We start from the raw sequence: 27,028 nt of genomic DNA on the forward strand, positions 1-27,028 counted from the left end.
GGAGAAGCAAGCTGAACCTCAGCAGGCAAGGTCTTAAGGCCACGCCCAAGAGATGTCCGTATTTTATTTGCATTAATTCAGCGACGATGATGACCACATTACCTCAGGCTGTACTTCCTAGACCACTTAATCCTGGTTCATCCGACCTTCACCACCCCACTTGTGCCTGTCGGGTTGTCTGGCCACTCCGTGTTCCTTAGCCTACCAGGCCACCTCGGGCCGGGGTCACCCAATCTTCATCTGTGGTCGCTTCAGCCCCCGCGGTCATCTCCTTCCCGAGCCCCTGCAGGCTATCCGGCCCCACCCCCTCGGCCGGCCGGGTCACCTCAGGGCCACGCCTCCCTGGCCCAAGATTCGGGCTCGCAAGCTACGCTTTGTTCCCCAAGCAGGTTTCGAAACGCCGCTCCCTCTCGGCTCCAGCTGTTTCCCTGCCAGCGCTAGGAGACCCGGGAGTGGCAGCGCCCCCGGCGGCGTACCACGACCCAAGAAGGGAGTGCCCGCCGCCGCCAACGCCTCCGCCTCCTCCCGGAACGCGGGAGCCTGAGCGAGCGGCTCACGCCCCGACCGTCACGATCACGCTCCTGATTGGCTGAACCGCTAAACGTCACGGGGAGGGCTCCGGCGGCAGCTGGGAGCGGAGACCGCGCGTGCGCAGACCGAGCGCGCTGAGCGGAGGGGGAGGTGGCTGGCAGCTTCTCCCGCGTCCGCCATTTTGTTGCTGTGGCTCTTGGGAACCGGCGAGGCAAAACCACCCTGGAGGCGCGACGCTTCTTGGAGTTCGGCGCTTGGTGTGGCCGCTGGGGTCGGTGTAAAGCCTTAGGGGTGCGGAGCCGGCGCGTTTCAGGCCAGGAGTGAGTGGAGGGAGGCACCCCAGGACGTGGGGCAGCCCGAGAACCCCGGGGCGGCCTCCGCTGCGGCTCGGCTTCGCCCGCCCCGACCTCGGGCTCTGGTCCGCATTCCCAAGCCGGCTCCTTCCGTGAGGAGGCCCCGGAGCAGGCGGGCGAAGGCGGAGGATGCTGCGGACCCGGAGCCGAGAGGAAGGTGCTGGCTCGGTCCTCTAAGCGCGCCTCGAGGTGTGCCGAGAGGCCCTTCTTCGTGCCCGAAGCCGTCTGCCGGGCGAAGGCGTCCAGAGCAGGCGAGAGCAGCCGCCGCCCCGACCCGGCCCAGAGCCTCGGCCCGACACCATGTCCTCCGCCAGGTTCGACTCCTCAGACCGCTCCTCCTGGTACATGGGGCCGGTGTCTCGCCAGGAGGCGCAGAACCGGCTCCAGGGCCAGCGCCACGGCGTGTTCCTCGTCCGCGACTCCTCCACCTGCCCCGGGGACTATGTGCTGTCGGTGTCCGAGAACTCGCGAGTCTCCCACTACATCATCAACTCACTGCCCAACCGCCGTTTTAAGATCGGGGACCAGGAGTTTGACCACTTGCCGGCCCTGCTGGAGTTCTACAAGATTCACTACCTGGACACCACCACCCTCATCGAGCCTGCGCCCAGGTACGCGAGCCCACCCGACCTCCCAGGAGGGTCGACAGTGGCTGGCTGGGTTGGTGCATGGGGTCGATCCAAAAGAGTGTGTGTGTGTGTGTGTGTGTGTGTGTGTGTGTGTTTATGAATGAACTCGTTTCCCCCTCTTCAGAAGCAAATTATTGTCCAGAAGGCATTCCGAATGGAAGGCTAGTGTCAGGATCTGGGTCACTGGCTGAGGGGGATGCGTCTTAAACATGTTAATGGCGGTTGCATAGTTAAAAATTAAAATGTACGTATTTGTTTTGTTTTTTTTATTGCCGTTCGTCACGTTCCCTATTTGGTTATCATATGAAAGCAGGGTTTTGTTGTTCAGGAGTTTGGGTTTGTTTTGTTTTGTTTTTGTTTTTACCTTTTTTTGGACCATAGACTTATTTGAGAATCTGAAGATAGCCGTGGCATCCTCCCTCTCCCCAAAAATGCATGTACACACACGTTTGCACACCATTCAAGGTTCTTGGATTCCTGCAGATTTCTGAAAGCCAAGTTAAGAACTTCTTCTGTCCAGCAGCCTTTGACAAATTAAAATGCTTTAGCATTTAGAAACAAAACCCTTTAACTGAAATATCAGAATTGTATATTAATAGCTTGGTGCCAAGTTTGAAATAGACAGACACCTATTATATCATACATTAAATGCAAAAACTTGAAAAGAGGGCATATTGGTTTCAGTGAGGACTTTTAAATTTTTATTTTATTTTATAGTTTTTCTTAAAGCTGGACCGTTAATAGGTTAACTTCATTTGATTAAATTACAAGGCAAAGTAAGATTAGAATGTTTACTTACTACTGTAAGGGGAATTTTTGATTGACATTTTCTTTATATCCTGCTTGATTTTTAAATGTACTTTTTATATCAAGGCTAATGACTTAATATCTGTTTTTAAAGTTAAGAACCCTAAGTGACACTGAGCATCAAGCATTGCCTTTTCCAAGTAAATACATTCTTTTTAAAATATGTATATTTTTGCCCTGAGCAGTTTGGCTCAGTGGATAGAGTATCGGCCTGCGGACTGAAGGGTTCCAGGTTCGATTCCAGTCAAGGGCATGTACCTTGGTTGTGGGCACATCCCCAGGACGAGGTGTGCAGGAGGCAGCTGATCAATGTTTCTCTCTCATTATCGATGTTTCTAACTCTCTGTCCCTCTCCTTTCCTCTCTGAAATCAATAAAGATATATTTAAAAAATAAATAAAATAAAATATGTATATTTTTATTGGTTTGGCGGGGGGGGGGGGGGGGGGGACACACACATCAATGATGAGAATCACTGATCTGCTGCCTCCTGCACTCCCCTTCCTGGGGATTGAGCTGGAAACCCCAGCATGTGCCCTGACCAGGAATCCAACCATGACCTGGATCATAGGTCGATGTGCAACCACTAAGCCACACCTGCAGGGTGATTCATTCTTTTATTTGATTATTTGCTTTAATTTGCCTTAGTATTTTATCAGAGGTTTTTTTTCTATTTAAGTTATGCCAAATTTGAGGTGAAAATAAGAGATATTGCACTGCCCAATTTGTTTCTTAAACATCTATTTTTAAAGGTTTTGGGGGGATGAAATGTTTTCGATTTTATAGATTTGCTTACAAGATATTGCTATGACCTTTAAACATTACAAGCTATTAAGGAGCAGTCATTGGATGCTTCACCTGTGTTGCTTCTATGGAATAGAGAGAAGAAACAAAGCCATGGCAGTATAATGGCTATAAGATTAACTACTGAACTAAATAGACTTTTTTTTTTAAATAGCAAAGGTGGAAATTTATTGAAGAACAAGTACAGACTTCCATGTGGGGAGCGGGAAAGAGTCCCGTAAATAGACTTTAAAAAATGGGAGAAAGCGGTTATAAATCAAATACTCTATAACAAATACCTAGACACAGAAGAATCTGATTGGTGAAACTTCAGGTCCCTGAAGATGCTAGTAACTGGACTCAACTCTGAGCACAGTATAATTACAATATAAGGAGTTGGAGAGAATCTTAGAACCCACTGTAATAAGATTTTGTAACATTTTAGGAAATGACTTCCCTAACTTGGGAAGGTGAATTATATCATTAATTTCAGGCATTTTTTTAAGCCACACTATGTGCAAGGCATTGTGCTTACTTTGAGGTGACAGGTACTATATAATACAGCTGTTCCAAAAAGTTTGAGTAAATAAATGGCTTGATACCCTTCTAGAGGAAGAAAAAGGAATATGCATGCTGCAGTGGCTTCCTGCTACCCACAAAAAAACTACTCCAAATTTTTCTTATACTGTCTTCCCAAATACCAAATCTATCTTTGATATCTTTGCTTACTGCCTCTCCTAGCTTGATGCAGCCCTGTTAGTCCTCTCACTCATTCCCTGGGAACCTTTGTTTAGGCTGTTGGCTCTTGGTTGGCTGCCTAACTCCACCCACTCCTCACCTATTGAAAGCCTACCTGTTGTTCCAGGCTTCTCACAAATAATAGGGCCTTTCCCTGACCCTCCCCCTCAAATTCAGCTTTAATTGTTTCTCCTTCTCTATGCCCTCCATCCCAGGCATGTCGTAATTTAGCTTTTTAATTTCCCTGATATCTCTCATAGGCCTTTCAGTGCTGGTTGAATTAGATCCTGACGTGTATACTTTGTTACACCGAGTCTTTGGATTGCCTCTCCCAACCCTGAAATTTATGGATTAGGTTTGATGTTATTAGCATTAGCCTTTGTAGAAAACTAGAGGCTAGTTTCTCCAACCTTGGCCCGATGGAAAAATCAGTGTAATTCTTCTTGGCCTGAACAAGATAAATTAAGTAGTTTAGCTTATTAGGCATCAAAACTGAGCTCTTTTTTTAAATAAATTTTTATTGCTATCAGAAAGGAAGAGAGAGAGAGAAACATCAATGATGAGAATCATTGATTGGCTGCATCCTACACAGCCCCTACTGGGGATCGAGCCCGCAATCGCAACCGCAACCCGAGCTTATGCTCTTGACTGGAATCGAACCTGGGACCCTTCAGTCCGCAGGCCCGATGCTCTATCCACTGAGCCAAATAGGCTAGGGCAGAAACTGAACTCTTTTTTTTTTTTTTAATATATTTTATTGATTTTTTACAGAGAGGAAGGGAGAGAGATAGAGAGTTAGAAACATCGATGAGAGAGAAACATCGACCAGCTGCCTCCTGCACATCTCCCACTGGGGTTGTGCCTGCAACCCAGGTACATGCCCTTGACTGGAATCGAACCCGGGACCTTTCAGTCCGCAGGCTGACACTCTATCCACTGAGCCAAACCAGTTTCGGCAGAAACTGAACTCTTAAAGCCAGAATTTCATGCCCCTTGACTAATCATTTATTTTTTGTTTATTGCTTAGCAGAAGGTCATAACTGTATGACTTCCTCAGAATTTAAGAATTGGTGCTTATTTTGTTCTAGTTGATTTTTTAAATTAGAATACTCCTTAACATTTTTTAAAATTATTCCTCACCTGAGGATATGCTTATTGATTTTGAGAGAGAGAGAGAGAGAAAGAGAAACATAGATGTGAGAGAGAACATCGATTAGTTGCCTTCTGTACATACCTGGACCAGGGATTGAACAAAGTAGCAACCTAGGTATGTGCCCCGACCGCAGCCTTTTCATATACAGGACTGCGTTCCAACCAACTGAGCCACAGGGCTGTTCCTTAATTTTTAATTTTATATTTTTATTCATATATTTACAAGATAATTTTATCCCAGTGATAGGTACTGGGAAAGATGGATGACATACATACTTTCTCCATCGTGGAATTTGGAGGCAGGCTAAAAAATAAAAAAGGGCCTGGCCGGGTAGCTCAGTTAGAGCATCATCCCTATATACCAAGGTTAGGAGTTCAATCCCCGGTCAGAGCATATACAAGAATCAACCAATATGAATACATAAATAAATAAGTGGAACAACAAATCAATGTTTCTCTCCCCCCTAAAATCAATAAAAAGTTAAAAGATAAATAAAATGTAAGATTAATAAGTGCTGCCAAGGACATAAACGTAGGCCAAGATAATATAATGAAAGGAACTTCCCTGAGGTACGATGGTCAGAGAAAGAACTAAACTACCTATGGGTAGCCGAAACCGGTTTGGCTCAGTGGATAGAGCGTCGGCCTGCGGACTGAAAGGTCCCAGGTTCGATTCCGGTCAAGGGCATGTACCTGGGTTGCGGGCACATCCCCAGTAGGAGATGTGCAGAAGGCAGCTGATTGATGTTTCTCTCTCATCGATGTTTCTAACTCTCTATCTCTCTCCCTTCCTCTCTGTAAAAAAATCAATAAAATATATTTAAAAAAAAAAAAAACTACCTATGGGTAGAAAAGAAGAGCAAGCCTTGGAAAGACCTAAGCTAGGGAGGGGAATTACCATCCAAGCATAGGGTAGAGCTTGCACAAAGTCCTAAAGTGAGCCCTGGCCAGTGTTGCTAAGTGGTTAGAACATCGGCCAGAGCACTGAAGGGTCACGGGTTCTATTCCTGGTCAAGGGCACTTACTTAGGTTGCAGGTTTGATCCCCAGCCCCAATTGGGGTTTTGGGGGGAGGCAACCAATCAATGTGTCTCTTTCACATCTCTTCTCCCATCCTCCTCTCTCTGATCCCTCCCTCCCTTCTACTCTCTCTAAAAATCAAGGGAAAAAATATCCTCGGTGAAAATTAACAACAACAAAATCTTGAGGTGAGAAAGACAACCAGTATTTTGGGAGTGTGGTTATTTGATTTTGTTTGTATTTGTGGGTTTTTGTTTGTTGGTTGCCTTGTTTTTGTTTTTTAGAGAGAGGAAGGAGGGGAGAGAGAAACATCTATGTGTTGTTCCACTTATTTATGCATTCATTGATTGCTTCTTGTATGTACCCTGATGGGAGATCAAACTCACAATCTTGACATATCTGGACTATGCTCTAATCAGCTGAACCATTCAGTCAGGGCTGGAGTGTGGTTGTTGTTGTTGTTGTTTTTAATATATTTTTATTGATTTCAGAGAGGAAGGGAGAGAAACATCAATGATAAAAGGGAATTATTGATTGACCGCCTCCTGCACGTCCCCTGCCGGGGACCAAGTCCGCAATCGGCCTTGTTCCCTTGACCGGAATCGAACCTGGGACCCTTGAGTTGGCAGGCTGACGCTCTATACCAGTGATGGCGAACCTTTTGAGCTCGGCGTGTCAGCATTTTGAAAAACCCTAACTTAACTCTGGCGCCGTGTCACATATAGAAATTTTTTGATATTTGCAACCATAGTAAAACAAAGACTTATATTTTTGATATTTATTTTATATATTTAAATGCCATTTAACAAAGAAAAATCAACCAAAAAAATAGTTCGTGTGTCACCTCTGACACGCGTGTCATAGGTTCGCCATCACTGCTCTCTACACTGAGCCAAACTGGCTAAAGCTGGAGTGTGGTTCTTATTAGTAAAGGAAGAGGTAAAGAGTTTGGATATACAATGGTCAAGATAAGGAAATTGGATTTTATTTAAAGTGCAGTGGGTGCCCCCTATGTTTATAGCAGCATTATTTATAATAGGTAAGATCTGGAAACAGCTCAAGTGCCCATCAGTAGATGAATGGATAAAAAACTGTAGTATATTTACACAATGGAATACTATGCGACTGTAAAAAAGGAGCTCTTTCTTACTCTTTGAGATAGCATGGATGGACCGGGAGACTATTATGCTAGGCGAAAAATAAGCCAGTTCGAGAAAGACAAATATTACATGGTCTCGCTCATACGTGGAATCTAACGAACAAAATAAACTGATGAACAAAATAGATCCAGAGGTATAGATGCATGGAACAGAATAACAGATCTCAGTGTGGTGGGGTGAGGTAGGAGGGAACAGGAAGAGATTAACCAAAAAACTTATATGCATAGCCCTTGGACACAGAAAATAGCATGGGGAAGGCCTGGGGTGGAGCAAGGGGGGCCGAAGAGGGGGGGCAAAAGGGGAGAAAATGGAAGACATCTGTAATATTGTCAACAATAAATAAATAATAAGTTCAGTGGGTGCCATGGGAGGAGTTTGAACCTGGGGGCATTACAAGATGCAAAATGATGGTGACTGATGACATATGTAGACTTCAATAGACAGCTTGGTGAAAATGCCTGTTTTGGAGATAAGATTGATCCTGATTGTGGGGGAGGGGGAAATGATAGGAAGAGAAAGGAAGAAACTATGATTTGGTATATTTGTGTTTATTTTATTACTATAATTAATAAGCTTTTTGTATTTGTGGTAAACTTAACCCCCAAAAGGTGTCATGTCTGTTGTTTTTTGTTGATTCATTTTTTTAAAATATATTTTTTATTAATTTTTTACAGAGAGGAAGGGGGAGAGATAGAGAGTTAGAAACATCGATGAGAGAGAAACATCGATCAGCCGCCTCCTGCACACTCCCCACTGGGGATGTGCCCGCAACCAAGGTGCAGGCCGACGCTCTATCCACTGAGCCAAACCGGTTTCGGCTGTTGATTCATTTTTTGGGAATACATTTGTCAAAGCTGGGGACAGTGAAACAAGGAAGGCCTTAGGATAGAACAAGCAACAGGAGAGAATCTGGGCAGAGATGCTGTGGCTCACTGGAAAGTCAGAGAAAAGGGGCCTTGTACACAGGTTCAGGGGGTTAGCCCAAGACGGGCTGCCACTGCCCATTGCTCCCCTGGTTGCAAGTCTTTCAGGGACTCTTAGAGTTTAGGCGATGCATGCCTGAGAGGGAAGAAAGTCAGAAAGATGTGGCCGTGTTCCCGCCAGCTTTCATTAATTTTGAATAACCCTAAAGGGTTCTCTTTATGCATGTGGATGTAATTTTTATATTACAAATCACTTCCATTTCATTTGAATACAAACAATTTTAACATTCTGTGCATTGCTATAGTTAGTAGTCAGGTAAGCACTAGTGTGTTTTATATATATATAATAGAGGCTATTTCAAGTTTAACAACAGAATGTTTTAGAAAGTGTCTGAGTGGATTTTTTAAATATGAACTATATTTTCCCATGGTTTAGAAACTTGAAAGTGTTTTTTGTATAACTTGCTTTTCCAGTTTTAGTTTATGTATGAAGGCTAGGAGAAAAATCATGAGAAGTAAACATTTTAAAACTGAGGCAAGTTGACCCTTAGAGAAAATCCTGTTTTTTACTCAACAGACTTTGCAGATTGTATGTACCTGGTAATATGGAACTAACATTAAATCAATAGTCCTGTCCTGGCTGGGTAGCTCAGTTAGTTAGAGCATCATCCCAATAGGCCAAGGTTGTGGGTTCAATCCCCCATCAGAGCACATACAAGAAGCAACAAATGGAGCTTACTGATAATAAAGGCTATTTCCATGCTACCTAATATGATCAAGTAGCTGTGGGAGAACTGGAAAAGGATGCTCAGCCTAACCTGAGTGCCCAGAGGAGGACCCTCACACCTGTGAAGCAGAAAGCAAGGACTGCATGGACCAGAGGATACCACAGGCAGCAGGGTCACACCTCCTTCCACAGCCCCTGTTCTAAATATTTAAGGGAACTCAAATCTGGACTTTTATAATTAATAGGGAAGAAGGATTACCGGTAATTTTGATTAGCATAGAATTCAACACTGTGAATAAACCTTTGAGTTTCTTCTTACCGGGAGTTTAAATCATCTAAATTCAATTCAGATGAGATATAAGAACAATGTCATGCATGGAATGGAATGGAAGCTTGCCCAGTTATGTTCCCATAGCATGTAAAATACTGGTAGCCATTTGATTTGTGACATATCTCTTGTTTGAGACTCAAATTTAGAGAATTTTTTTTATCTAAGAAAGAATTTTCCTTTGATCTTAATAGTTGGACTAGATTATTTCTAAGGTTTCTTGAGGCTAAAATATTTTAGTTATTTCTGATAAGTAAAATGAGGCAGTGCTTATTAGTGGTAGTTCAGATTATCCTAGAGCAGGGACGGCGAACCTATGACACGCGTGTCAGAGGTGACATGCAAACTCATTTTTTTGGTTGATTTTTCTTTGTTAAATGGCATTTAAATATATAAAATAAATATCAAAAATATAAGTCTTTGTTTTACTATGGTTGCACATATCAAAAAATTTCTATATGTGACACGGCGCCAGAGTTAAGTTAGGGTTTTTCAAAATGCTGACACGCCGAGCTCAAAAGGTTCGCCATCACTGTCCTAGAGTCTGAGCTAAGATCCTCATAAGTAATTTGGGGCCCAGGCATGTAGCAGCTAGTCTGGAATGATGGCTAAGAGTATGAGTGGATCAGTGCTGAGGTGAAGAGTCTTGGAAGGCAAATCCAGGATTTCCTTTGCTAACTGAATTAAACCAGGTTTAGGGAGTTGGAATGGCAAAGCCTTTGTGTTTTCAGAAGGAAAAAAAGGATAGAAACTGGAATGGGAAATGCTTCCCTGTGTCTTTGGCATTTTAATTTTATTAGAAATTTCAACATATATAGGCCTACTCTATACCAAAGCCCAATACTAGATTGAAAGCATATAATGCAAATAAACCATGATTCTAGCCTTTGAACAAATTAAAATATAAAACCATGGGAGCTTAAAAGCAAGTATGATCAACTAAGGTGTTAGGGAAGATTTCAAAGAGGATGTGCTTTTTCAAACTGATTCTTTTAAAAATATATATATATTTTTAATATATATTTGGGAGAGGAAGAGAGACAGACATTGATGTGAGAGAGAAACATCAATCCGTTGCCTCCGTAAGCATCCTGACCAGGAATCAAACCCGTAACCCTTCGGAGCATAGGCCAATGCTCTTAACAACTGAGCAACACCAGCCAGGGTCCTGCTATCTCTTTTTAGATGTACTGTTGATAGTAAGCAATTTGCCCCTTAGTAAGTAATAAGGCCTTTGATGTTTTAAATCAAGCTCCTAATCACCATGGTATTCTGATGATTGTGAAGCTAATAATTTACATTAAAAAGATACAAGCTTTACCAAATCATGAAGACTGCTTTTGGAAAGTCTTCATGTAGCAAGTATGTACCAAGAGCCATGAAAATGTTCCTGTTCTTTAATCTGGGAATCAAGGCTTTACAAAAAAATCCAGCATAGGGAAAATAAGGTCAAAAGAATTTGTGATGTGGATGATTAAATAGGGAGAAAGAAAACCTAAGTATCCAGTAAAACAGGGATGCTTCATTGCAGCAGGCTCCCAGAATGAAATGTTATCCTGCCCTGAAAAGACCAGTGATGTGGGGAAACACCTGTGGTGTGGTATTAGGCAGAAAAACTGCCACAGACATTCACAGGATTTTTTTTTTTTTTTTTTTTTTTTTAAGTCATGAAGTGGGAGGGGAGAAGAAGGGAAGAATTGTAGCTACATTAGAGCAGGAACTATGGGATTTTTTAAATCTTTTGTTTTTCTATTTTTGCTGAATGTTGTAATATAAGAATAAAAATAAATAAAAAATAAAACTTGGTGTGTTCACAACTTTTCAGAACACTCAAGTTCTTGAACCTATGGTGGAGACCTCTGTACTTCTTTCGCAGGAGCATTACAAATGGAATGTTGGAGAGCAGGGGACTGTGCTTGTGTAATTGTCTCTGGGAGTACATTAAACAATGTACTAGGCCAGTGGTCGGCAAACTGCGGCTCGCCAGCCACCTGTAGTTCTTTGGCCCCTTGAGTGTGGCTCTTCCACAAAATACTACGTGCGGACACAGACGTACAGCGCGATTGAAACGTCGTGGCCCATGCGCAGAAGTCGGTATTTTGTGGAAGAGCCACACTCAAGGGGCCAAAGAGCCGCATATGGCTCTTGAACCGCAGTTTGCTGACCACTGTACTAGGCTAATACACATTGAATCTGTGAGCACAACAAAGGGAGTGTTGTCTGTGGACTGACTGATGCTTAGCTGATAGCTCTTGCCCATGAGTTTTATGTTTTTTAAAATATATTTTCATTGATTTCAGAGAGGAAGGGAGAGGGAGAGAGAGAGAAACATCAGTGATGAGAGAGAATCATTGATCAACTGCCTCCTGTATGCTTCCTACTGGGGATCAAGCCCACAATCTGGGCATGTGCCCTTGACTGGAATTGAACCGGGGACCCTTCAATCCGCAGGCCAACGCTTTATCCACTGAGCCAAACCAGCTAAGGCTTGCCTGTGAGTTTTGCAGTGAAAACTTTCACATGCTTTCATTTGGATGTTCAGGTGATGATTCCTATACAAGGTGTACTATGAGGGCTTTGTAAGTTTGGAATGTAGTGCATTTTATATTGTGAGGGACACAGAGACAGAGGTCTTTGTCATCTTCTCTGTGGGTGTCCATGGAAGTGTGCAGGATGCATGCCAAAGATTAAGACCATGAGGGAGAGTATGTGGTGGTTATGACAAGGTCCTGAGGAAGACAGCTACTGAACTTACTCTAGGTTTTTAATAAATTCAGGCCAGGTACTGTGTGTAAACAAAAGGTTCCTGTAAAACAGAAATATGGGGTGTGTATGTGTGTGTATGCATTTGGCATGTAATTTAAAAGGGCATATTTAGGATATTGACTTATGTTGCAATACAAATGATGGTAAATCGGTGCAACAGAATCATCTTAACTACAGAGATGGAATTAATTTAAAGAGGGAGATAATTTATTATAGAGAATGGTTTATTTAGAAGTTGGGCAAACACTGGTATAGAGTAAGATTTTTCTCTTAAAGTAATTTTCTTTCTCAAGGTATCCAAGCCCACCAATGGGATCTGTATCAGCACCCAACCTGCCTACAGCAGAAGAAAATCTGGAATATGTACGGACTCTCTATGATTTTCTTGGGAATGATGCTGAAGACCTGCCCTTTAAAAAAGGTGAGATCCTGGTGATAATAGAGAAGCCTGAAGAACAGTGGTGGAGTGCCCGGAACAAGGACGGCCGGATTGGGATGATTCCCGTCCCTTATGTTGAAAAGCTCGTGCGATCCTCACCACATGGAAAGCATGGAAATAGGAATTCCAACAGTTATGGGATCCCAGAACCTGCTCATGCATATGCTCAACCTCAGACCACAACTCCTCTACCTGCAGTTTCCAGTACTCCTGGGGCAGCAATCAACCCATTGCCGTCTACACAGAATGGACCTGTCTTTGCAAAAGCAGTCCAGAAAAGAGTTCCCTGTGCTTATGACAAGACTGCCTTGGCATTAGAGGTAAAATCTATTAAGGTTGTTTTTGGAGTTCTTTGACATTCAGTTTTTATCTTTCATTTTAATTTTGTTTCTGCAAAGTTATATTTACGAGAATAAGAGAACTGGATGATCTTAGAAGATCCACTGTGAGTAGTCCACATGATTCTTTTGTCCTTTCTATTCCTTGTTTCTTCCAAGATCTCAACCTGCTTGCTCTATTTTCTGTTCCCAAAGACTCATAGATTTCATTTCACAGTAGTCAGTTTTCTTTCCAATAAGGAAAGATGATAGTTAAGAAAGACCCATGACCTAGAGATGACATCGGTAGACAGACACATAACCACTTATACATTTTCATATTTCTAATGTGGTTAGTTGAGTTGAAGAGAAATATGAATAAATGTCTTAGAATTTCTCTTTGGTAAGGCAGAGGAATTTTTTTCTTTTTTAATGTTTTCATTTAGTTAATGATTTTAGAGAGGAGAAAAGAGAGAGAGAGAGAGAGAGAGAGAGATTTGTTGTTCCATATGTTTATGCATTCATTGGTTGATTCTTATGTGTGCCTTGGCCGGGGATTGAACTTGCAGCCTTGGCATAGCGGGATGGTGCTCTAACCCAGCGGTCACAAACTGGTGGTCCACATACCACTGGTGGTCTGTGAGGTCTGAAAGGTTGGCAACCGCTGGTTAAGGAAACCTTTGGAGCAGCAGTTGCCAACTGGTGGTCTGCGGACCACTGGTGGTCCATGAGATCCAAAAGGTTGGCAACCGCTGCTCTAACCAACTGAGCTACCCAGTCAATCCTATATAATAAAGAGGTAATATGCAAAATGACCCTCACTCCAACACACAAGATGGTCAGCGGGGGAGGGCAGTTGTGGGCAATCAGGCCAGCAGGGGAGGGCAGTTGGGAGTGACCAGGCTGGCAGGGGAGGGCAGTTAGGGGCAATCAGGCCAGCAGGGGAGCAGTTAGGCATCAATCCAGCTGGCAGGAGAGTGGTTAGGGGGTGATCAGGCTGGCAGGCAGAAGCAGTTATGGGCAATAAGACAGGCAGGCAGGCAGGCAAGCGGTTGGGAGCCAGCAGTCCTTGATTGTGAAAGGGATGTCCCAGATTGGAGAGGGTGCAGGCTGGGCTGAGGGACACACACATACACCCCCCCACCCCCAAACACAAATTTCGTGCACCAGGCCTCTGGTAAATGTCTCAGATCTTACTTATGAGAGATTTTGTAAATTATAATAGCATGAAATAGAACTTAAACATTTTAAAGTACATTTTTATTGACTTCAGAGAGGAAGGAGAGGGAGAGAGAGATAGAAACATCAGTGATGAGAGGTTAGCTGCCTCCTCCATGCCCCACACTGGGGCCCGAGTGCGCAACCTGGGCATGTGCCCTGACCAGGAATCAAACCATGACCTCCTGGTTCATAGGTCGATGCTCAACCACTGAGCCACACTGGTGGGGCTGAATATTCTTTAATATCAAATTGCATATGTGTTGGAGAAACAGATTAAATTAGTGATTGTCCTCTGTGTATTTACCTCAGGATCAAAGCAGGGAGATAGCCTAGGTCAGTGGTCGGCAAACTGCGGTTCGCGAGCCACATGAAGCTCTTTGGCCCCTTGAGTGTGGCTCTTCCACAAAATACCGACTTCTGCACATGGGCCACGAAGTTTCAATTGCACTGTACATGTGCACCTGCATGTGGTATTTTGTGGAAGAGCCACACTCAAGGGGCCAAAGAGCCACATGTGGTTTGCCAACCACTGGCCTAGGTGCACAGCAGAAGGATGAAGTAGTGGAGCCTGTTGCTTCAAAAAAAAAGCAAAACTTAACCCATAAAACATTGTACCCACAGATAAAAGGTAGCTATAATTTGTTTTGTGTATATTTTTCACTGGTTATTCTCAGTATTTTCTAGATCAGGAGTCATATCTCAGTAAACTACACCTGAAGGTTTGTTTCAAAGTCCATGGTTACTTTTCCCTCTCATCTTGGCTATGAGGAAAAAGTGAGGCTTGTGGCAGAAGAAGCCACCTCCACAGATAAGAGTCCTCTCTGAGTAGACCTTCTGGTTTTCTCATCTCACACAGATCTACCCTTGCACAGGTACACATGTCTAGCCTAGTGTACTCCTCAACACCCTAAAATAACTTGTGTACTGGGCTCTTAATACTTTCTAGTTTGCACCCAGCATGGCTCAGTGGTTGAGTGTCGACCTATGAACTAGGAGGTCACGGTTCCTAGTCTGGGCACATGCCTGCATTGTGGGCTCAGTCCCCAGTGTGGGGCATGCAGGAAGCAGCCAATCAGTGATTCTCTCCCTCTCCCTTCCTCTCTGAAATAAATAAAAATATATTTTTTAAAAATACCTTCTAGTTTACATAGTGGTTTCTGCCTTCTGAGCTATTTTCACATCTGTCATTTCATCCTAGGAGTAGTAGGGAGCTAGAATTCAGAGAGTTGGTGTAACTTGGCACATTCGGGTGAGAACCTTGGGGATAAGACTGCAGTCAGAGCCCTAGCTGTTTTGGCTCAGTGGACAGAGCGTTGGCCTGTGGACTGAAGGGTCCCGAGTTCGACTCCAGCCAAGGGCACATGCCTGGGTTGCAGGATCAGTCCCCAGTGGGGGGCATGCAGGAGACAGCCGATCGGTGATTCCCTCTCATCATTGATGTTTCTATCTCTATTTCCCTCTCCCTGCCTCTCTGAAATCAATAAAAATACATTTAAAAAAAAAAAAAAAAAAAAGACTGCAGTCAGAATTCTAAGACCCATAAAGGAAGTTGGGAATTGGGTTCTTACCTGAGCTAGTGTTTAAAGTCTCTCCATTTAGGACACCTGCCTGCTGGCCTCTGGCTCCAAGATACATGTTTTAGAAACCCGTATTCGGTGCATTCTTTGGAGTGTGTGCCCAGGGGATTGTAGAGAGGAAAATCAGGTGCTATAGAGGGGATCACTTAGACTTGGTCAGTGGATACATAGGTAAGGACCTTAAAGAGATCAAGAGGAGGAGAAAGCCTGTCTGGTTAATGATGTATATTTTAAGATAACACATATACTTGGCCATTACTTAGCTCTCTCAGTCTATCAGACCCAAAGAGAGGTCTCCATACCTGAGCCTCCTCATGACACTAGCCCAGCCATGTAAGCCTTGTCAAAGTCTCATTTTGATATTTTATGGAGAGTGTAAGTGGGACTCAAGAAATATACCTTTGCCAAATTCTACTTAATGGTATTTCTCATTCTGTATATTTAAATTAGACTTACAATAGCATAAGTGAATATTTTTTTGTATGTGAATATTTCGGTGAATTGTGTTATCTTATAAAACTTAGTGGTGCCTATCTAGTCTTGTTAAAAACAACTCTCTTGGGACTGTTGCAATTAGGTTACCAGAAAAGGTATTAAAATTCAAATGAAAAAAGTGAGACAAATAGAACAAAATGTACTAGTAATTGAAGCTTCATATTCCCCTTGATAATATTACAGAGAACAATGAGGGCTTAAGTGAACTTTATTTCACAAGTACAGTAGGTCCTCGGGTTACATCGGAGATCCATTCCTGTGGCTCAATGTAACACAATTTTTTGCCATAAGTCGGAACCCACCTACATAAGCACCTATGTCACTCACATGGAGCACATACACAGCAGTAATGAAGTGAAACAGTAAAAAAAATTTAAAAGAAAGATAACAATTCCTGAGCTTTACTTGTGGTAAATAAATAATAAAAAACATAAAGCACATACATCAAAACAACAGAACTTTTTTTTTATATGAATACTGTAAATGGGAGATGGCAACGACATACGTCAAGTCTGACGTTACCCAAGGACTGCCTATATTTTTCATAAACTCGATTTTCAAAAGAACATTTCTTGCAAGTAGATTTTTAAAAATAGATCTGTGTTTAGCCATTTTCCTCTCTTTCCTCACTTTTTTTTTTTAAATTGATTTCAGAGAGGAAAGGGAAAGGGAGAGAGAGAAACATCGATGAGAGAGAATCGTTGATCAGCTGCCTCCTGCACGCCCCCTACTGGGGATGGAGCCCGGGACCCTTCAATCTCAGGCCGATGCTCTATCCACTGAGCAAAAACAGCTAAGGCATGTTCACCTCTTTTTAAGAAGCATGTTGATCTTTGGGATTTGATTTGAAAGGGAACAGTTGATACCTTTGTAAGGTGGATCATAGTGGGTGTCCCTACTCCTTGAAAGCAGCTCTCCCATGCCCTTGATACAATAGGGCTGGAAAGGCTCCTGGGAAACAAGTTACACCCTACAAGAACATTCTTAGATTGAGGGAAGCAGTGTAGCCTTTTCCAAAAGTAGATCATTGGCCAGAAGATAATGTTTGGAAAAAGGGTGCTATTGTCATGAAATACCTATAGTCAAAATTATATTCTGTGACACAGTAGAGAAGCAAGATGGTTAGGAAAGATCTTGGATCCTCATTCAAGTCCTGGTTTTCCCTGGTGTGATCTTGGACAGGTTACTTAAATTCTTTGAGCCTAAAAGGCACCTTGACTCAAGAGTTGATGCTAGTTTGTTCATTAATTATCCATTCATGCAGACAACCTGTGAGGGGTATCTTGCAGGGTCCTGCTACCAAGGAGCTTAACCTCTCTCCATCTTCCTCTCCCTCTCTCTATTTCACTCTCTAAACATGTCCTCTGGTGAGGATTAAAAAATAAAGAAGCAGCCCAGATAGTGCAGCTCAGCACCAGTTCGATTCCAGGTCAGGGCTCAGTCCCTAGTAGGGGTGTATGCAGGAGGCAGTCAATCAATGATGTTTTTCTCTCACTGATGTTTCTCTCTCTCTCTCTCTCTCTCTCTCTCTCTCTAAAAATCAACAAAACCATATTTTAAAATTAATTAAAAGAAGAAGGCAAGTTGTAATAATTTTTTTTCTTATTAAAGTTGTAATAATATTTAGTCTAACGATCTTCCTAGTGATTTTTTAGCTTTCTACTGCGTTGAGATCCATTGGCTCTCCTATCTCAACTCGGAAACATCCTGAGCATTCGCTCCTTCAGCAAAGGTTTGAATCTTTGAGATTTGAACCTAGCCCAGCCATGTCAGCCAGCTAGGGCATATTATGTGGCAGGCATTGTTCAGGAGTTGGAGTAGAGCAGTGAACAAAGCAAAAGGTCTCTGTTCTTGTGGACTTCTGAGACGGTCTCACGATGTGTTTCCTCCCATATGGGGTGACTTAAGTAGTTAAGAAATTCCTCACGTTCTTTCTCTTCCATCAGAGAGAAACACACCACTACAATTCCTCTTACTGTATTTGCCTAACCCAGTGGTCAGCAAACTCATTAGTCAACAGAGCCAAATATCAACAGTACAATGATTGAAATTTCTTTTGAGAGCCAAATTTTTTAAACTTAAACTATATGGGTAGGTACATTGTTATTAACTTAATTAGAGTACTCCTAAGGCTTAGGAAGAGCCACACTCAAGGGGCCAAAGAGCTGCATATGGCTCACGAGCCACAGTTTGCCGACCACGGGCCTAACCCATTTGGACTTAAGTGTGTTGCTCTATGGCTGTCCCTCCAGGGTTTTTTGTTTTTTTCTATTTGGTCTTAGATCATCTGTACACTTTTGAATATTTTAAAATCCTGATTGTGTTTTCTAGCATATTGATCCCTCCTTCCCCAGGTTCATATTAACTGCAAAATTCATAAAAGCACAATCCAGATCATTGTACTAAATCCTCCTCTTCAGCCTCTCCTGACCTATGTCTCATCTAAAAAAAAGACAATGAGGTTATGGTCTGGCGGGACTTGTTCTTGGCTGAGTCCATGCTGCCTTCTAAATGCCCCATTTCCCATTCTCATCTTTGTAAACTATATTTTGCTAATTGTATCCAGAATTTTGTCCAGGTTTTATTTCAAGCTCACCTTTTAAGTATTGTAGAATTTGCCATCGTCCCTGTTTTAACAAAAACCAGGAGACTTGACTCTTCGTAGGTTTGCTACTGTCCTATAAATGTAATTCTAGTGTCCCGGTGCATGGATTCGTGCACATTGAGAGGAAATTAATTAGAAGGTGGCCGGCAGAACTGGGGGAGATGGGCTGGACATGCCCTGGAGCCAACCTCCTGAGGTTCTTCCCCAGTGGCGCCTTGGCTCCAAGGGCATCTGCGGAGTGAGCGAGGTCCCTGTAGTAGGTGGGGTCCCTTGGCCTGGCCTGTGGGGATCAGGTCAAAACTGTCTCTATGATATCCCCCGAGGGGTCCCAGACTGCAAGAAGGTGGTTCTTGGGTGATGCGCCCCGGAATCAGGCTCCCTCCTTTCTGGTTCCAGGGTGTGTCAGGACCACCGATGCCAAGTTACTGCAGCTCGGCGGCTCCTGTGTTGAGCGTCTGCCTTCTCGTGGTCAGTGTATGTCATACTACTGGTCGGATGGTCGCTTAGCCTTTTTACTTTTTTTCTTTTTTTAATTTATATATTTTTTATTGATTGCAGAGAGGAAGGGAGGGGAAGAGAGAGATAGGAACATCAATGATTAGAGAGAATCATGAATCACCTGCCTCCTGCACACCCCCTACTGGGATTGAGCCCACAGCCCAGCATGTTCCCTTGACCGGAATCAAACCTAACCTGGGACTCTTCAGTCTGCAAGCCAACATTCTATCCACTGAGCTAAATCAGCTAGGGTGCTTAGCCTTTTATATATAAAGAGACCACTTTTGGACTCTTATTCCTGCTTGCCATTGTGTTTGGTCAATACTTAGATATCTGTTCTTATCAGTATAAGGACATCCTTTCATTTTTGGTGAATATTCTTTTTATGATGCTCAAGAGTTCTTTGTGTGGCCTCACCAACATTCTCAAGATACTTACTGCCCATCAGTAGATGAATAGATTTAAAAAAACTGGTATATTTACACAGTGGAATACAATGCATCTGTAAAAGATAGGCATCTCTTAACCTTGAGACAGCATGGAGAGACCTGGAGAGTATTTTTTTTTTTTTTTAAATATATTTTATTGATTTTTTACAGAGAGGAAGGGAGAGAGATAGAGAGTCAGAAACATCGATGAGAGAGAAACATCGATCAGCTGCCTCCTGCACATCTCCTACTGGGGATGTGCCTGCAACCCAGGTACATGCCCTTGACCGGAATCGAACCTGGGACCTTTCAGTCCGCAGGCCGACGCTCTATCCACTGAGCCAAACCGGTTTCGGCGACCTGGAGAGTATTAATGCTAAGTGAAATGGGCCAAATAGTAAAAGACGTGTATCACATGATCTCACTTATATATGAAATCTATGAAAAAAATAAACTGACAAAATAGATCCCAGAGACATAGAAACATGCAAAATACTGAGGATCCTCAAAGGGAAGGGGGCAGGAGGGAAGAGGTCAATCAAAGAACTTATATGCATATGTCATAACCCATAGACACAGACAATAGTGGGATAAAGGCCTGTGGAGGGGACGGGAGTAGGGAGGAGGGGGTTCAATGGGGAGAGAGAGGGAGGGGACATCTGTAATACTTTCAACAATAAAGATAATTTTTTAAGTGGGCAAACAAAAACTTAAGTCACAGGGAGAAGCCATTCTGTCATCTGACAAACCTATCAGCACCAGCTGTAGCTTTGTTTCTTTTTAGTCTCAGCTCATTCTTGCCGTAGCCTTTTGTTTACTATCTTGTCAGAGTCGGATCTGGGGTCTGGCTCTGAGTGCCTGCCTGCCCAGGTGCCCTCTCGCCATAGTTCCTCAGTACAGCAGAGTTCACCTGGGTGTTTGCCTGATCCCTCTCCCCTCTCACTAAACCCTCTCTACAGGTATACACCCACAACACCCACTTATTTGTCCTTGCCTTTTTGTATGTTTCTTTTAATACATTAATTATATTGTGTTTTCTGGAAGTATAATTATTAATAATATATATATATAAATTAATTGGTAATGATGTCAATAGCTTTCTATCCATGAGTTTTCATTTCTATTTCATTATTTTTTAATATATTTTAATTGATTTCAGAGAGGGAGAGGGAGAGAGAAACATCAATGATGAGAGAGAATCGTTGATTGGTTTCCTCCTGCACACCTCCTACTGGGGATTGAGCCCGCAACCCGGGCATGTGCCCTTGACTGGAATTGAACCCAGGACCCTTCAGTCTGCAGTCCGACGCTCTATCCACTGAGCCAAACCAGCTATGGCTATTTCATTATGTTTAAAATGGGCCCTAGCCCTTTTGACTCAGTGGATAGAGCGTCAACCTGCGGACTGAAGAGTCCCGGGTTCGATTCACGGTCATGGGCATGGGTCTGAGTTGCAGGCTCAATCCCTGGCCTTGGTTGGGGTGTGTGGGACTGGCAACCAATCGATGTGTCTCTCTCACATCAGTGTTTCTCTGTCTCTCCTCCTTCCTTCCACTCTCTGAAAATCAATGGAAAAATATCCTCCGGTGAGGATTAACTAAAATAAAAAGGTAACCTTTTTTCTTGGGCAAAAAGGGAATGAGGAAAGAATATGATCAATCATATGTTAGAGAGTAAAGCAAGACAGTGAAGCTCCTCATCTCGATGGCCTCATTGTATTCCAAGCAACAATACAGCAAGTTCCTGCACTGAAAGGCTTAAGGAGGCCAAGGCTCTGGGGAGATGTAGTGCAGAGATTAAGAAAATCAGAGTGTGGTCCAGCTGTAGGGCCTATGATTTGTGGCATCCCAGTAGCTCCTGCCTACAGAAGTATTCTCTCTGCTCACCCAGGGTTGATTTTAATTTTTGTGTTATTAAATAAGCATTATTTTGTCTTATGTGGTGCTTAAATGTTCCTTTTTTAAAAAATAGAATAAGATGATTAGATTGGACAGAAGTCATGATTCCAGATTTTCACCAACTTCAGCTTCCAGCTATGTGATTTCTGTACTCTACTGTAACTCAGGGTTCTCATTCACAATGGAGTTTTCCTTATATGCAGATCTGAAATATGTCCCTACTAGAAATGGAAATGATTTTGAAGTTTTTCTGTTTCATGGCTTCTGTATGATAGGGAAAGGAAATATAAGTTATAAAACTAAGTCCTTGGTCTACTTCAAAGAATAGAAATTTTTTCACAATTACAAAAACATTTGTGTGATTGTCTTAGTTTTGAGTAACAAAGACATTTCTCTTTCTACTATCTGTAAATAAAAAATTGTGACTTGGAGAGGGTGAGCAATACGTGGACTCCAAACACTAGTCTTAAAATAATCTGTATTTCAGAAGTCTTTAGTATGTCCCAGATATTTTAAAGCTTAATTCTTATATTAAATAAATGTACTCTCACCTCCAAATTTTTATTTTATTTTAAGGCAAAGCCAGGGAAAACATGCCTTTTTTAATTATTCAAACAATTTAGGTGGTTCAGTTGAGCCTGTGACATTGACTATAATAACTTAATTTATATACATGCAGTTATTTGGCTTTTACATCTTGTTTTTCTCATATACATAAAAATCTGAATACAAAAGTACATTTTGTTTTTGTCTTAGAACTTTTCAGTGTTAATATCTAATTATTAATTATCAGAATAACTCTTTACAAACCATCCTGCAATTGTTGAATTGGTGGTTCTCTAAATAAAGGAGTTTGAGTCAGAATTCAGACAGAAAACTTAAAAAAAAATTTAATTGAATTTATAGTGTTCTAACCAGGGAGCTTCAAGGGATAAAGTTCTTTTTTCCATTGTCATTTTGGTAGGTACTCAAAATAAGCCAGTTTCCATAAGATGAGACGTTCCATTTGGTAATAGTTTGTTTTTTTCCATGGAAATGTAGTGACTGCAGTCTTATTTCTCAGAAGGTTTGGGGAATTATGAGTCGTTCTATATGGCTGGGCCCATAATCCCAGTGAACAAGTAGAATGATAAAATCAAACAATGAAGGATGGGAAGGCAGAAAACTCATGGCAGCCATTCCCAGGGGAAAGATAAGACATTAAAGGCAGATGGTGTCTTGGTGAGAAAAGCCCTGGAGGGGAGGCAGGGTGGTCCTAAGCGCTGGTGGGTCCTGCTGCCTTTGCACTGTAGAAGGTGACAAGGACACAAGTGGCCAGCACTGAGTACTGCCTGGCATTGTACCCCTGCTTCATGGTAGACCAGCCTGTGACCTTGAGGAGGGTTCCAGTCTGTGGATCTTTTATCCAGGCCTACCTTACAGGATGTGTATGTTGACAGGAGGTCAAGGGGACATGTCTAAAGGAGCCCTGCAGGTAGAAATCTCTGAAAATGTGGCCACACACCTGACATATAGTGTCCATTGAATTAGAAACCCAGGCCTGTGCTGCATACTCTGGCTCATTTCCTTTTCCATCCTGTTTGGGCCTTTCCCTCAGCTCTTTGCAGCATGATCCCTTTTTATATTGATACTAGAGGCCCGGTGCACGAATTCATGCACTGGTGGGGTCCAGCCAGCCCACCCTGATCAGGGCCGGGGAGAAAGGGCTAGGGGCGGTTGGCCGGCAATTTGCATATTAGACTTTATTATATAGGATATAGTCACATCAGGGCAAAATTACCAAGTTTCCAAACTTGGTAGACATTGACAAAATGTTAAATTGTCTGCTTCTCAATGGCTTGTGTGGAGATACTTAGTCTCCTATGCAACTGGTGTTTCCAACCCTCCCTCCCATCCCCAACCCCATAAAGGGAGTTATTTCTTTAAGTTAGTGCTTTCTTAAAATGGCTGATCATGTAAGTTGAGTCCTAAAAAAAATGTATAGTTTCCTTTGGATAGGAGAGTGTGGGTGATTTAATGTTAACTTTCTCTTTTCTTTGTTTGCAGAGAACATGCTGATTTGTCTTCTTTCTCCATTCTTACAGGTTGGTGATATTGTGAAAGTCACAAGGATGAACATAAATGGCCAGTGGGAAGGTGAAGTGAATGGGCGCAAAGGGCTTTTTCCTTTTACGCACGTCAAAATCTTTGACCCTCAAAACCCAGATGAAAATGAGTGATTGCCGTTGGCCCTGTTTTCTACTGCTTAGTTATTCTATCCATCATAGTCTCCTTGAGGGAAAGCATTCTATTTCATAGGCAAGTTACACTGCATTGCCGAAGTCCAGCTTTCTGCAGACTGGCGGTCTCATACATGTTTGGAATGCACACAGTGGCTGCCTCGGCATTTGTATCATAGTTGTATTGTCAAAGAGTAGCGGATTTTAGAGTTCTTTTGGATCATAAACTGGAAATACTGGTGGAAGCACACAAATGGAAAGAAGTTGACGAGGGAAGGGTCCTTCTCATCACTGCCCTGTTGTACTTGTGATTGATTCTGTCATGTTCATCAGAGAAAGCTTGAGGCCATGGCGAGACATTGCACATTACTGTTCCACAAAGCAGCGGCTCAGTTCTAGTTTGTTTTTTCTTTAAAGAGCAGAGCAAGTGAACCTTAAAGAAGAGGAAATTCTGTCCTAAACTCCCCATATCTGGCTCTTCTCTTTTTTTCTTTTGGTTTGGTTTTGGAAGACTTAATTAGACTTGTGTGTTCTGAACAGGCTTTTAAGTAGCACATTGGATTTTTGTGATATCACAAGGAATGACACGTTTCTCTCAGCTTCCAAACTGAAGCTACTGTAACTGAGGAAATGAAAATACAAACCTGAAATGGAGGCCTCTATTGTCTTGGTTGGCAGTGGTATCTTTTAGCCATATAGCAAACAACACCCAAAAAATCAGCAGTCGTGGTGTGCCAAGCTGTGTAGGCAACTTCTTGGATTACATTGTCCCCAACAGCAACAATATGGAGGGTGGTTTGGGGAAACCTTTGCCCACCTTCCCACCTTATTTGCCAATGACAGAAGCATATGGGGAGGGGGGTTCTTGGCCAGTTTTCTGTCCTGTGGTTCAGTGAATAAACCCCTTTAAGGTATAAGACTTAAGTTTCTTTAAAAAGGGAGGTTGTTCATAGAATCATCTAATACATTAATGAATCTTTAAATTCTCTCTGAAGCCTAGTCCTCCCTGCCACAGCCTGGACTCACCAGGCTGCAAGAGAAAGATGGTGCTGCTAATACTGGTTCTACTGTCTGTGTGCCCATGATGCTCTCAAGCAAAAAAAATGTAGAGTCTGGAAATTGCTTAATACGTTTGATGTCTAATGTTTTAGTGACTAGGGAGAACCATTAACTAATTTTACCATTAATCATTTACCAGGTTTTGTTTTTTAATATGTTTTATTGATTTTCAGAGAGAGGATGAGCGAGGGCTAGAGAGATCAATGAGAGAGAAACATTGATTGGCTGCCTCCTGCACGCCCCCTACTGGGGATCGAGCCGCAACCTAGGCATATGCCCTAACCGAGAATGGAACCAGTGACCTCTTGGTTCATGGGTTGATGCTCAACCACTGAGCCACACCGGCTGGGCCATTTACCAGTTTGATGTTAAAGTTTCCCTGTTAGCTGAAAGAGGCCTGTTCATACAAGCCAACTGGTACAAATCGCTATAGCAAACTAGAATGCTGGAACCTTTTTGCAGTTCAGTCTGCTCTCCCTTCTAGACACTGGTGAAGATGGGCCTCAGCTCAGAATGAACACAGCAGACCTAGAGATGTAGCAGCAACCTAATGAGCAGTTCTGTATCATTTAAATTTTTCCTTAAATCAGAAATAAATAAATAAAATTTTCTTTAAAATTTTCAGTATTCTATCAGGCAGGTAACACCGTATTATTAAAGAATCTTGATAGTGCTCCTGTGTGAAAAAATTAATGGTCATTTGGGAAAAAATACACCGTGGCTGCCTGTCTGTAGTTATCCTGAAAGAAGACAACAATCATCTCTTCCTAATCAAGTGAAAACTGTGGCTCTGAAGGTACCCATCCATTGCAGTTGCCTCTTGACAATAGTTGGCTCAGAACATAAGAAGTAACACGCCATTTTGGAAAGCAAGGTTTCCTTTCAGCCATGTCTGCTGATCAGTATAGCAAGACCCACATCATGTAGAGCACTTCAGAATCAGAACACTCACAACCTAGATTTGGCTTCATAGTAAGTCTGACTTGGAGCCTCAAATAAGGTGAGCCTTGAGTTCTGAGCTCTTAAGATATGTGCCAAAAGTAGCACCTTTTTTACTTAGAACCTTACTAGTTTTTTAATCAGGCAGGGAAATTCTCTTTTTCACACTAAACATACAAAAAACGGCACCCCTGCCTTGTTTTCATGCCTGGGTTCCCAGCAGCCTGGGAAGACTGCTTCAGAAAGTGATGTGAATCTTCTGAGGAGCTGCCTTCCTCCTGGCACACTTCCTTTTAGGATTGTTCATTATTGCTACTTGCTCTATTCTACTGTTTGTCATGTAAGAAAATACTGGGATGTTAAATTATCTCACTTGGGAAGTGAACAAGTTACGTACTAAAGGACATTGACAGTTTGATTCAAAACTTATTTATCCTGGGGAAGGACCTCCAACACAGGAGTCATTCTTGTCATTTCTGCATGGTGTGGTACCATCTGATGACACGGTTAACGAAGAGGAGGACACTTGGGCTGCCATTTGACGACTTAAAGTGGCCCAGAGGAGACGGCTTCTCTACTCATGGTTGGAAAGCTGAAAGGAGGGAAGGACAGCTGCTCCCTCCTTGAGCTCAAGCATCCCTGGCACTGTGCTAACTTTCTTTTACAGCTGTTTACAGACAAGGCGGGCCGAGACAGACGGCCACTGCTCTTGTAATGTTTGCTCAGAGGAAAATGAACATTTTATTTTTGAAAAGGGATGATGTGTTTTTGTGCCAGGTGTTTATAATTTAATCCTTTAATATTATGTTCATTAACTTCTTAAAAATGAATGAATTCTTGTTTTAACACAGTACCTAAGACTAATGTTTTCTGTGGACACCACTGAGGTCTGCCTCAAACTCCACTCTCTGGGACTGGAGACCAATGTCCCTGGTAACTGCTGACAGTGTGGACACTGCGCTAGTTGTTTATTCTAAAGGAGTAGAAGGACAGTTCTCTGAGACAGGGTCGTTGTCTCTGCAGGAGGAACAGTGGCCTTGCTTCTAGACGGTCTTCACTGTGTGTTTTAAAACAACACAATACTCTTTTGACCTGTAACTTAAAGATCGTAAATTTCAGGCAATAATATTTTCTGTGTAAGCTTTTAAAATTATTTTTTGGGATCATAGCTTGTTTTATTTTGTGCTATAAAATTAACAGTATTAAATTACTTATATTCTTAGAACACATCGAGTGTCTTTTCTTAACAGATTAGTGCCTTTTTATTTTTGTATTTCATTTTACGTTACTGGTCCCAGCATCAGAACCCTTGTTTCCATGGCCTTGTTTGTACATTGTCTCAATAAAACTTGCATCAGCCGGTGGTGGCAGCAGCTTCAGTGTTTCGGTGTCTCCTCAGTGCTGCCTGGAGGTACTCA

At 42.6% G+C, this 27,028-nt stretch overlaps 1 protein-coding gene across 1 annotated transcript; it reads left to right on the forward strand.

Moving 5' to 3' along the window:
- Positions 1-678: 678 nt before the first annotated feature.
- On the forward strand, positions 679-26,984 carry CRKL (CRK like proto-oncogene, adaptor protein). Its single transcript, XM_070400106.1, has 3 exons — positions 679-1,495; positions 12,209-12,674; positions 23,478-26,984. The coding sequence occupies exons 1-3, from the start codon at positions 1,185-1,187 to the stop codon at positions 23,610-23,612; spliced, it is 912 nt and encodes a 303-aa protein (XP_070256207.1). The 5' UTR covers positions 679-1,184; the 3' UTR covers positions 23,613-26,984.
- Positions 26,985-27,028: the final 44 nt, after the last annotated feature.

This window comes from Myotis yumanensis, unplaced genomic scaffold (genome assembly GCF_028538775.1).
Source record: "Myotis yumanensis isolate MYYU_CA2020_CCGP unplaced genomic scaffold, mMyoYum1.0.hap1 SCAF_19, whole genome shotgun sequence".
Classification (NCBI taxonomy): Eukaryota; Metazoa; Chordata; class Mammalia; order Chiroptera; family Vespertilionidae; genus Myotis; species Myotis yumanensis.